At 35.7% G+C, this 13349-nt stretch overlaps 1 protein-coding gene across 2 annotated transcripts; it reads right to left on the minus strand.

Moving 5' to 3' along the window:
* Window positions 1-921: 921 nt before the first annotated feature.
* Window positions 922-3927, minus strand: LOC131078840 (uncharacterized). 2 transcript variants are annotated; one of them, XM_058016632.2, is made up of 2 exons: window positions 3691-3927; window positions 922-1696 (listed from the first exon to the last, which is right to left on the minus strand). In XM_058016632.2, exons 1-2 carry the CDS (start codon window positions 3907-3909, stop codon window positions 1382-1384), a joined length of 534 nt encoding a protein of 177 aa, XP_057872615.1. In that variant the 5' UTR covers window positions 3910-3927; the 3' UTR covers window positions 922-1381. The 2 variants fall into 2 exon arrangements, with proteins under 2 accessions (XP_057872615.1, XP_057872617.1); XM_058016634.2 differs by having other exon boundaries at window positions 922-1693; window positions 3691-3919.
* Between the last annotated feature and the right edge of the window lie 9422 nt (window positions 3928-13349).

Here is a 13349-nt window from a genome sequence, read left to right on the forward strand (position 1 = left end):
GTAAATCTGAAGATATTGAATAGGTCTTTGAATCTAAAAGATGCAACCCAAAACCACACATCTATTGCAGATGGTCATCCCAAAGAAATCATTTACATTAGACTTGCAGGTCCTTCAAACCTACCCTCATGCATTCAATCCCAAGGGTTCTGCTAGATGACAAAACCAAGTGTTTTATAGCCCATCAAGACAACCAAAAATAATACCAAGCAATTCAAATCACACACTCCCATCTCAAAAAACACAACAAAGTTCAAACTGTTGCCAAACAACCCACTTGATATCCTAAAACCCCTCCATCAGTGTCACTCTGCTCACGTAGCTTGAAACAATTAAGGGTTCACAATTTAGTTCTATGCACATGAAAATTTGATTTATTGCATACAATCCAATTAGAATCAATTGCATGACATAAAAAATGAGACATACAAAATCTAAAAATTCAAATGCACAGTATACAATAATGAAATGTATGCCAGCAATTTGTGGCTCTTTCGCCAGAAATAGTGTTTGCTCAACCATTGACATTTTATATCTATAACTTAATTTATAAGAAAAGAAGAATACCAAAACTTCCAGATTGCATATTTGTGCAACAAAGCTAAATTATTACTAAAACTAAATCTGAGATTCTAGAGTTCAGACATCAAACTCAAAACACAGCTATCCCTCAAATCTTGGCATTAATACAGATTAGAATAGAGGTGATGTATTTGGACTACTTAAGGCACTGTTTGGGGATAATGCAAAACAGATCCACTCAAATGGACTTCAGGCATATTTAGGCAAGTTTTCAATTTCAAGATATGGTATGTCATCATATAGTCTTGTGTTGTCAGCATTTCAACGCCAAATTAATTATGAGGAAAACTGACAAAACATTCAAGACTCAGAAGAAATATACCAAGTGTCTTGATCCTCTAGAGTCTAAAGTATGCATGATTAAGACATAAAACTTATTCCAACATATTGGGAGAGAAAGTTGTCAATATGCTACTATTCAGAATGATGTTCATCAGATGAGTCTTTAACACTTCAGAAAGCTTGCACCCCTCAGATAACAGAAATCGTTCTTGTTGATTAGTTGCCACAAACCAAATATCAGATACTTAAATAAGATGGCGCCAAGATAGATTTGCTTCACAATATCATTGAACTTGGGACTAATACTAATTGTTGCCAACATAAACTGGTGTACTGGAGAGTTCACAGCTTCCATTCAGCGTGCTGAAAAAGAATGCATTCAAGTGCGATCCACAGTTCTGGCCTCAAGAGGAAAGTAACACTTGGCTCAATTTGCATCAACTTAGGACTTTTTCAGTTTGAAGAAAAGTAGAAAAATAAAGATCAAAGTTTAAAACAATCCCTTTTTCTGTTTAAGTCAAGCCCAAAAACCTACGTCCACCAAAAGTCCTTCCCTTTTTTGAGCCAACTCAGAGTGTGATTTTCGTGTTTCTTCGCTGTCAGCCGAAGACTTCTCATCTTCATTCTTTTTTTTCAGCCCTGCCTTCTCCCGTAGCTCATCAAGTTTTTCTAGTATTTTCTTCTTCATGTCAACCTTCACAGTTCTTGCTTCAGCAGACTCAGCTGGGGCAACAAGAATGGTCAAGAGTGATGCACCAAAACCAAGAAGAGCCTCCCTCCGCACAAGACAAGGTTGCAAATTAATCACTTCGCTTCGCTGGCTTCCTATCTGCTTTAAACAGAATAAAAGCAAACTTGAGATATGTCAAGACATTTGAAGACTAACCGGGAATAGAAGATGGATAAACAAGAAAAATGAAAAAGATGATCAATGCTTGGCTAATTTAATAGGAATGGTAAGGAACTTGGTGATTTTATTTTCAATGTGTCAGCATGTAGAAATATTCCTTAAGCATAAATGACTATGTCCGTAGGCTAAATTAACATAGACTGTGCAGCACATGAGGATATCTGTAAGCAGTTTGAAAATACTTTTGAAGGTGGACAGTCTAAACGAGCTTTTTGAGGAGACAAGGCTTCACTAGTTAGCAAGCTTCTTGGTCAAGATTCATAATAGAAGAGCAGACAGAGAAAGAAATCTGAAAATGTGTTAATGTTGTGGCTTTTGGTCCCTTAGACCGCTTTGTCTTGTGGACATCATTAAAATTCCTTCATTCAAAATAATCATTTCAGAGTATAATTTTGATCTCCAAACTTAAAATTATAATCTGAAAAGTTGCATATCTAGAATTTATTTATCCAACAGGTGATTTTCCAAAAATGGGTCACACTCAAATGAACTTAAGTAGCATTGTGGCAAACAAGTTACATATCCTTCAGAAAGCTTCAGCACAGTAATAACCAGGATAACAATAATAAACAAGAGGTTTTCACAGTCCATAAGAAAAAGCAAAATGCTTCTGGTAAAAAACTGTCTACACAGGATAACATTGACATACAATATTAACTGTAGTTCGTTTGTAACTTTCAAGTTTTAACACATCCGATATTTGGAAACCTATCCTTAACTAATGATGATGCATTTACTGTTAAAAGTAATGATCTAGAATGCACATCTTGAAGCTGATAAACAAATTTGAGTTTTCAAGAGACCACCCCAGATGTAAAACATATAAACTACTCATAGAGTTGTATGTTTTGCAAATTTAATTTGGCAACATTCAAGGCTCAGATGTCCCAGAGTCTGATTTTTAACAGAGTTTCAGCTCCTGAGGCTCAAGGCTCAACATTACCCTGTACTTATTAGGACGCACAAGTTCAAAACATGGCTAAGGAGGATTTTCAACTAGAACGAAAAGCGATCCACAAAACCTAGGAACTAACACCTTGCAGGCTGATTAATCTGGCAAATAGTAAAACCCCGATAATCTGACATCCGAATACACAGAAAAACGCTTTTCCCTGCCCAGTTGGGAGTTGATCAACAGACAAAATCCATCCGAACTGGTGCTCTAAAAATTCAGTGCCAAAGTTGATTTAGAAGATTCGTATTTGGAAACAGATTTTTTTGTTCTTACCCTAGGAATGCTAGGGAAAATTTTCAGCCACCAAATAGTGTACAGAATAGGCCATCTTGCAATGTTTACGTGGATCAAATGCATAGTTTGATTAGATTCTCACATTTAGGGTCTCTCTATCCAACCCATCATCATGGAAGGAAAACGACAAAGCTGGCCCCAGAAGAACATTGCAACTGGATACACTACGAACAGAACACTCTTATATATCAGATGATATCATCTACTACTAAGATTATATAAGCTGTGCTAGCTGAGGAATCTGCCCTAAAAGACCTAAATGGTCGCATAAACAAACTTTGTCTTGTTGATATAGTTAAATAAGCAATGCCCATATTAATGACTAGCCCTAAGCATCTCAGCGAACTTGTTTCCAGCAACTTCAAGTGAAATGGAAAGGCAATAAGAAAGATAAACAGGGAAACATACAACCCCAACTGTAAAAACATCTCCTGCTTCCACTGAAACCGTGAAATGAAAGCATAAAAGCCCATAAAACCACAATATGTGCTGAATAAAAATATATCCCTCGCCCACAAGCCAATAGTATATCAAAAGGGCTCTTCTTACCAATTTTTGAATGCAGAAAACAATTATAAAACACGCTCAATTAGCTTAAATGGGGCAGCTCCATGTAAACGGTACCAAAACACATATGAATCGATTGATCTGAGAGACATAGTTATACCTTGGTATTTTGGGATTTGATTTGTAAGGCTTTTATCTTGACAGGCTTAGAAGTTTTGATTCCATTGCTCGGTACAGCATTTGCATATAGCTTCACTTCTGATCCCGAGCATTCAGGCCTTCCCAGGATTGCAGAGTTAAAACTTGACAGTGCCATTCCTTTTTCAGTCGTTTCAACAATAACCGTATGCACATGGTTTAAGCTTTCTATACAATGCATTGCTTCCTAGAATATGCTTCCCAACGAAGCATCATGGGGCCTTGATACATGTTTTTGCACGTGGAGCTGAATTTGAATATGCCATTTCATTTTAAATATGTTCTCAAATGTCATTTAAATTCATTTTCTTTTGTCTATTTTATGATATATGGAAATATTGGATAAACTTTATCATTATGTGTTAAGGTGGAAATCTTTTTCTATGTCATCTAGGGGAGAGGATTCAATAGTTGTGCACCATAACTTCGCGCTTCTCAAAATCTTACGCAGAAATTTCAAATCATTTTGATTTTTTTACACCAGCTTACTTGACAAATCCCTTGCTTATAACTAAGGTTTCAGGGCCACATCATCATGCTTTTTGCCAAGGTGTCCAAAACAACCCAAAAAAATTGTGAGACCAATAGGTATGCATAAGGGCCTCAATACTTGTGCAGCTTATGTGGCATCACATGATTGGTTACTTTTTACAACAAATGACATATTTCATTCAATTATTGGTACTTATCATACAACTATTGGTGCAACGTTGTATAAAAGTTGGACATTAAATCGGCAAGTATGGGGGTATTAAATCAACAACTTCTATCACAAGAATTGGAACACGCTCAACTACTGGATCCTTTCCCCTATTTCTTTATTATGAGTGTTCTTATGCATTTAGTTCTTACTTCATTTACGTATTCGTTTTTTCCTACACATTCATCTTATCCACTCATTTATTTATAGTGCACACATATATTTTACATATTGCCATGTTTCAAGACAAGTACAACATGGTTGTAGGCTCATATTCGAGGTCACAGACTCATTCTTTCCTAATTCAAACGTTAAAGTCAAATTTATTCAACTCTTGCATAAACTATTCACACCTAGGATCGACTATGTATAAGGTTGTGAAATGTATTTCTAGATCCTTGTATGTAAGGAGTTCAATGAATTCATTTTAATCATCTCCTAATCATTAAATAATTAAAGTTATCATTCACATTTATAGACTTCGATTGATACACTAAAATGAATCTAGTTTTGTACAATCACCCATAGGGGTATATGCATCACAAAAGATTGTTTTTTTTTTTATCATTTGTACATTTTATATGGTTGACCAAGGAGAACATGTCCCCTTGTGGCACGATGGTAGCCCTACCAAGGTATTTATAAATACCACCAATCCATCAAATATTGGAAGACATAGAAGAAGTCGAAGGGAATTGGGCAGAGGGAAGAACAAAAGTTTGCAAATCACATAGTACAAGTTTATAAGTGCAAACTAGATTTGTATGTGTCTAATAGATTTGTGGTTGAAAATCATCCCCAAGTGCCAAATTTATCTTTCTACGTAGTAAATACAATATTTTGATTCTGGGGAATTATCAAATTGTCATTTGTCGTTCCAATCCTTGAGGCATATCAAATTCAAATCCATCTTAAATTTAGTGTTTTCTTTAGTGATGAAGATAAATATAGTTATTTCTATTTACATTTCCACATTCAATTACTTGCACAGATTATCATAATATTGTTGAGGATTTAAACCCCTATTCCAAATGATCAATAGACTTGGATGATAAAAACTTAAGATTGTGTATGAATATAATAATCAACAACACTTGCAAAATTCATCTAACAACATGCTCATTTAAGTAAATGGAATAGTATGCATCCACAAGATTACACGAGACATAAAAATGTATGCAAGGTGCCCTTTTTGGGAGAAAAAAGCATCACCAAAAGATGTTCACATTTATATTTTAAAGAATTAAACATTGATTCAATACAACAAAGTCTTTGGAACTCTTTATAGAGTCTCAATCTACAACATACCCTTATTCTACAATTGCTCTAATATTTACACGCCAACAATAAATAAATGTCTTCAATGTCTAACAATCAAATAATCTTGGTGCATCCACACAAATCAATATGTATACATACATAAAGTTAGCATACCACATAGATTACCAAGTATGATGTCTCCACATGGATAATCACCTTGTACTTTATGTTGCTACTGCATACTATAAATCAATAGTCACAACTTTAACATTCTCAATGTACATGTATATTTTTTGCCACCAATACCATCTCCTCAATTGTGGTAGCTTACACTAACATAACATTACTCCTTTTGTTGGTAAATTATGTTGTTTCCTAGAATGTCATCATGCTTAGATTGTGCCACATGATCTCCAATTTTGTTGCAAGTGTTCCTACATCATTGATCATGCTTTGGAAAACATTAAACTCATGTAGTTATGAGTTCTACATCTAGATGACTCTCATTTGTTGTTACAAACCACCATGAGTGCACTACCATAAATGATGTACCATAAGACTTGTAATAATATTATCATATTCAAATCATTGTGTCTATTATACCACAATACTAGAAACATTGTATTTCATTGCAACAAAGAATGTAAACAAACTCTTCACATAAAAACTCTCTCCATTTGAATATCACCCAAGCCCCAACATTCTCCCACTTGATATTTAAATTATAGTACAATGTGAAATATTCAACCCAAGAATTTAACATCATGCTTGAGAATGGGCAAAATCATTTTATCCCTACACTTCAATAACTTTGTAATAATTAGATGTTTTGTCAAAAAAATTGCAACACTTACCTAAGTATCAATTTTCTCCATCTAGACTTTCCTTCTCTTAACTATCTCCCTTACAAAATGAAATTGCACATCAATATGCTTGGTTTTGACACAGTATATAAGATTTTTGGCCAAATAAATTTCACTCTATGAATTGCATCTCGTCATTGTTTCACTCTTAAAGCCAATACAACTACTTAATCACTTCAACTATATTGCTTCATTGTACAAGTATGTGTTGTGACCATGTATTTTGCTTTAGGAGCTAACAAAGAAATAATTTGCTGCCTCTTGCTCATTAAACTCGCTGCTCCACCAAATAGAATAAATACATACTCACTTCTAGACCTTTGATTATTAAGATATCAAAATAAAAAATCCATATACACTCAACACTCTACCCATATCATTAATACCATGATAGGTTAAGCAATAACCTAGACTTACCTTCAAGTACCCTAACACTCTCTTTAGATGTGTCTAATGTTCTTTATCAATCTTTACCACAAACTTACTTGAGAACTCCCATTGATTAGGCAAAATCTAGTCTTGTGTAATTCATCACATACATGAAACTTCCCACTACATTTATATAATGACACTTCCTCATGTCCTCCAAATCCTCCATTGATTTAAGGTATTATTCCATACTCAACTTTCTATCAATTTCTAGGGTTCAACTTGTTGAATTATAATACTACATTCCAAACCTCCAAAAGATTGTCTCAAGATATTTCCTCTTGTTTAGCCACAATTTTATATATTTTTATCCTTGTATATCTTTGTGCCTAGTTTGTATTTGGTAGGTCCTAAGTCTTTCATGTTAAAATTACTAGACAAGTGAGTTTCAAGTTCTTGAAGTGATGCTTTATTATCTCCAATGATAAGCATACCATCAAAATATAAAATGATAACCAAAATGTGAATGTTTGCATATTTGCAATACACACAATGATCAACATAACTTCTTCCAAAACCCAATTTTAGCACATAAATGTCAAACTTTTGGTTTCACATATATGGCAATTGTCTTAATCCATACAATGGCCTACTCAACTTAAAAAATGATTTTTTCTTACATTTTATCTTGTATCCTCAAATCTTTTCATGAATATTTACTTGTATAAGTCTCCATGCAAGAATTTTGTCTTGAAATCTATCTACTCAATCTCCAAATTGATTGTCATAGCAATAGATGACAACATCCTAATGAAACTCAATTTAGCAATCTACTCTACTCTACTCTAAGCAGGTGTTTAATGATTTTTTTTAGAGCTTCATTAGGATGTCGTTACAATCAACATCCAAATTGATTGTCATAGCAATCTTTTACATTCAAGTGATCCATCTAGTCTAAGAAATCCATTGAATATCCACTTGTAGCTAACAAGTTTCTTTTCCTCAAGAAAATAAACCAACTCCTTAGTCTTATACAACTTCAATGCTACCTATTGGGTCGTAAAACCACGACTCCACTTACTAGAACAAAATATCACTCACAAGGATATGGTTGTCTTCATGTGAGTAACATCAACTCATCAATAGATCATGGAGGGATAAAGACAAAATCTATGAGAGTGGGTTATATTATCTACACTTTGAGCTTGGTTAGGCTCAAAAGAGTGTTCCTATATGTATATCTTAATGGGTATTAAAATTTTAAAAAATGATAAATTAAAAATTAATGACAGCCAAATCCAACCTACTAATTTTGACCCCAAAAGCTATCATTGAACCTAGAATAATTAGCTACCTCAAGACCCCTAATAGCTAATGACAAGATGCAATCATAACCCACATGAAATGAGTTTGGGAATGTATAAAAATGTGAATCAAAATAAGGAAACGATGCAATGCAAGATCCACACTCAAAATCAACACAATCATGAAATAAAGTCCAAGATCTATACATAAATCAAATGATGAGCAACAATACTAACATAGAGACCTTAGGAGACTTTATTGTTACTTGGGATTTTCTTAAATGTTTTGATATGTGGTCTACTCTTCAAAATGGCATAGCCATGATTGCACAATGATATGATGATGAATGATAAATGCTTAATAATTGCTAGCTCTTGATTAATAATGCTCATGAAAATGATAATTTGATGATAGTGTAGGTGCTCAAAAGTTTTAGGGGGAAAATGAGTGAATGAAAGTCCTATTTATATGCCACATAACATTTGATTAATGGTGGAGATTAAATGACAAGATCAACATATGAGAAAATTAGAGAGAGGGTATAACCTATAATGTACTTGAATTGATGAGGTGGAAGGACAAGGAAAGGTGTAAAATACATAAAGAAAATAAATAAGGTATTTATTTTATTTATTTAAGGTGGGAAGATCAAATAAATAATTTGAATTTATTTAATTATGGAAGGAAGTGTTAGTTAATTAAATAGTTTTTGAAAATTATTTAATTATGAGAGGGAATTTAATTAAATAATAAAATTATTTGATTTGGGATAAAAATTGGAAAAATTAATTAAATAAAAATATTTAATTAATTATAGATAGAAAAAGGCCAATGAAATAATTAATTAATTAAAAAATTATTTAATTATTAGAGAAAAAATGGCTTAATTAAATAATTTGTAGTGTCATTAAATCGCGACCCTCGCAATTTTCGACCACATTAGGGTCCTCACACATGCGAACTGAATCCCTAAGCCTGATCGGAGACCGAAGACTTGCTCGACGCCTGAGAACCACATCTTGCTTACCCTCCGCATTGCCTGCACTGCATTATGTCCTGCAAAAAAGGGCAGGACAGGGGCGTGGCGCCCCTTTCCCCTGCCCCATTTTGGGGCAAGACCCTTTTCAAATGTGTTTTGGAGGTTGCACATTGAGCGGGAAGACTCCCCCAGTGTCAGTCTGCGACATAAAATCAGTCAATTAAACCTAATTGACAAGTATTTAAGTTGTGTTGTAGTATCATAAAATTGTGCCTCCTGCAATTTTTACCACATTCGAAGTACTCACTCTGGAGATGACACCCTCCTTTCTGACCAAGACCTCTTTCTGCATTTTCACCTCTTGACCCCTTCCTATTTGAGCCCTCAGATAGCCTCAAGACCCTGTCTGAGCCTCAAGATTAGGCAAGACAGGGGCTTGGTGCCCCTATCCTCCCTAGGATAAGGGCGTGGCGCCCTTGTCCCCCTTGGACATGGGCATGGCGCCCCTGTTCCACCCTCTTAGGGTGGCCCCAAGATAGGTCCCCCCGGCCCTATCTGCACTTCGAGATCCCAAATCTCTTCGATGTCGACCTTTGGTGAGATGAATTAATCTTCTGAGGCATGTATAAAAGGGAGTTGGTTTTCTCATTTGTGGGGGGAGGCAAAATTCAAGCGAAGGGATGATAAGCAAGCAGAGGCTTAAATATACATCATCAAGCATTCAAGCATTCAAGTCTTCTTCATTCATCAATGGGAGCAATATTACAACATTCATTTGCAAGCATGTGTGTGTGTTACGGTTTTGTCATGTTACATGCCATTTCATGCAACACTTGTGATTACATTCAAGAAGCAAAGCAATCATCATCAACAAGTTGTAGATCTACAAGGTATACATTTCCATTATTTACATTCAAGCATTTGCAATTACTTTCTTTCAAGGTTGATTCCTCAACCAAGGTTTGACTGAGGCAAACCCCTATCCACAACCATTCTCCCTCTCTTTTTTGTGTGTAGGTTGCAGGTGTGCAATTGTAATTGCAGGTTTGGGCTTCATTTGCAAAGACGGAAGAACCCTTTTCGTTTCGTGGATTTTATGGAGGACCATGTACATTGTCGCCACGATCCTGACGACTTTTCTCCAAATTTGTAGGGCAGATCCGTATCAATCTAGTTAGCTCAGATCCAAAGTTACAACGTGATCCCAAACTGGTAGCTCATCATTTCACTCAATCTCTCTCTTTGTTCCACATAGTCAACTTTCTCATTTACAAAAGAGGGTAAATCACACTTCAACCCTTGCAATCCACTTGGAATTCACATCCTTATTTCCCTTGGATTTGGATCTAGCAGATTCAAGCCCCTCTTTTGAATGTAAAGTTCCTCCAAGTGAAAATCATCCTAGTGGCTTCCTTTCTCTCTCCTAGGTGAGGAGTCACTAGGATCGAATTTTTGACCACATTAGGGTCCTCACACATGCGAACTGAATCCCTAAGCTTGATCGGAGATTGGAGACTTGCTCGACGCCTGAGAACCGCATCTTGCTTGCCCTCCGCACTACTTGCATTGCATTCTGTCCTACAAAAAAGGGCAAGACAAGGGCGTGGCGTCCCTGTCCCCTACCCCATTTTGGAGCAAGACCCTTTTCAAATGTGCTTTGGAGGTTGCACATTGAGTGGGAAGACTCCCCCAGTGTCGGCCTACGACAGAAAATCAGTCAATTAAACCTAATTGACAAGTATTTAAGTTGTGTTTTCCCTCTCATTTGGATAATTTGGATAAGTTGGATGAGCGGGAAGTTTACATGAGATCAAGCATTCAAGAGCATTCAAGCATTCTTTTCCAGCATTGAGCATTCTCAAGTCTCCTTTCAAGGCTAGGTGTTGCATTCAAGTCAAGGATTCAACCATTGAAGAGGAGATTCATTCCAACATTCAATTCCACACAAGCAAATCTATCTACATTCTATCGGCAACCTCCCTTGAGGTGACTTACATTTTAGTCTTTCATTTACATTTACTAGCAAGTACTCTCTTTCATCATTTGGTTAATTCCAAAACTGGGGTTTGACCAAAAGGCAAACCCCCAATCCCAACACCTTTCCCTCTCTTTTTTGTGTGTAGGTTGTAGGTGTGCAGCTATTCTTTCAGATTCGAGCTCCATTTGCAGAGGCAGAAAAACCCTTTTTGTTTTGCGGATTTTTCGGAGGACTGTGTACATTCCCACCATGGTTCGGGCAAATTTTTCCCAAATTCGTAGGGTGACTTCGTTTCGATATATTATTGCTAGATCTAGGTGCACAACTTCATCCTATGCTTCTATCTTGAGTTATAATCAGATCTTTGTCACTTTTACACTTGATCATAAGTATGCAATTCAATCAATTCACATCTCAATCTTAGAAGAGGGGATTCACTTACCATCACTCAGAATTCAATCTCTTTCTCTAGAGGTTGAATCTAGTGTATTTTCCTCCCTCTTCCAATGTAATGTGGAAAATGTGTTTGAAGGGAAATCCGAAGTGAAACTTTCTTCTCTCCTCAGAGGGAAGAAAAGCTTTCCTCTTGATATCTCCATCATTCACCTTTTTCCAACATCACATAATTAAAATTTATTTAATCAGTAAATAATTAAAATCTATTTAAAATCAGTTAAGGATGGATGAAAAATACTAGTAAATGACATAGTCAAATTTAGATGTCTACATTTTGCCTCTCTTTGAAACAATGCTTTTTATGGTGTTGTTTTAAAGAAAAAGATACTATTAATATGTCCTAGTGATAGGATACACATAGGATGGAGGCCCCCTCGACAAATTGATAAGAAAACAAGTTCAATGGTAATCTCACAATATAAAGAATAAACTAGGCAAGGAAAAAGGGAGGGAAAAGGGACAAATTAGGATTCAAATGGGGTTATAAATAGGGAAAAGTGGCTCACTTAAGCTCATTTGCAAAATCACAACTTTGAAAGTGAGAGCTCAAGAGGAGGAAAAGAGGAGAAGATGATAGACATTACAAGGGAGACTCATCAAGTGGAGTGAGTTCAGGTCTATAAGTGAGTGACCGAGGCATTGGGTCCAACAATAAGTTCCCATCCCAAGCTCAATTATTCTTTTGCATTCCATTTTTTTCAGTTAGGTTTTGAGAAAAAAAAGACACGGGTAGGAAAGGAAAGGAAAGAGTCTTTTATAGTCCATGACACCAACAATCTATATATTGGTCTACATGTGGGTTAGAGAAATATGGGACAACCTTGTACTCCTTGGAGGAGGCACCTAACTACACTACACAAATGGTTGACCCTACCACACATGAAACAAATCACTCCACACAAGTGCCAATCGTGTTGCACAGGCAATCGGTCATGCCATACAGTGTGTCAGATTATGTTGCACAAGCAATCAACCTCACCACTTAGAAGATAAGTCAAACCATGCAAGAAGTTGGCCATGTTGCACAAGCAAAAAATTATTCCATGTAAGCAACACATCATAACATGCATATGGCACAAAATAACTCAAATAGAATGAAACAATATGCAAGCAACACAAGGGTAAAAATGGGGCATGATTTGGTGAAAACCTCCCCACAAAAGGGAAAGAAAATAACATAACTAGTCAATAAAATGACACAATTGGTTGGGAAAAAGGGGGCTAATGGGGTATAACTAAAACAATTACAGCATTGCGCTACACTTAGGTTTTAGGTTAAAACAATTTATAACTTGGGTTTTATGGGTGTAGGAGGAGTTAGGTCCCTCTAGTTATGAGAGCAACATTGAGATTACTAATGATAGAGAGAGAGGAGGCCTTTTTAAGAGTGGTAGAATGGGATCGCCTCACTTTCCAAGTATTGTTGATTCATCCATTGTTGAAGATTTTCAAATTCATTGTCAATCTTCTCCATTTGGTCAATGGTAACCCTAGTTAGTGATTCATGTAAATGACATTATTATTGGTTTGGAGGAAACGCCAACATTCTCATGAAATAAGTTATCCTAATTAAGCTCCATATCGTTAGTAATTAAACCTTGGGAAGCCTTAATTCTACAACTTCTTCTCAGAGGAATATTGTAGGTAGGACTAATGGTAACAAACTCATGCACAAATTGAAGACTATGATTAAACAATGCAATTTATTGTA

This window comes from Cryptomeria japonica, chromosome 2, assembly GCF_030272615.1.
Source record: "Cryptomeria japonica chromosome 2, Sugi_1.0, whole genome shotgun sequence".
Classification (NCBI taxonomy): Eukaryota; Viridiplantae; Streptophyta; class Pinopsida; order Cupressales; family Cupressaceae; genus Cryptomeria; species Cryptomeria japonica.

Bases quoted from the DNA above. Each gene is read 5' to 3' on its own strand.
- LOC131078840 (XM_058016632.2), bottom strand. From the start codon at position 3,909: ATGCATTGTATAGAAAGCTTAAACCATGTGCATACGGTTATTGTTGAA. The intron at 1,697-3,690 runs GTATAACTATGT...TTCTGTTTAAAG, and splicing joins TCAAATCCCAAAATACCAAG to CAGATAGGAAGCCAGCGAAG.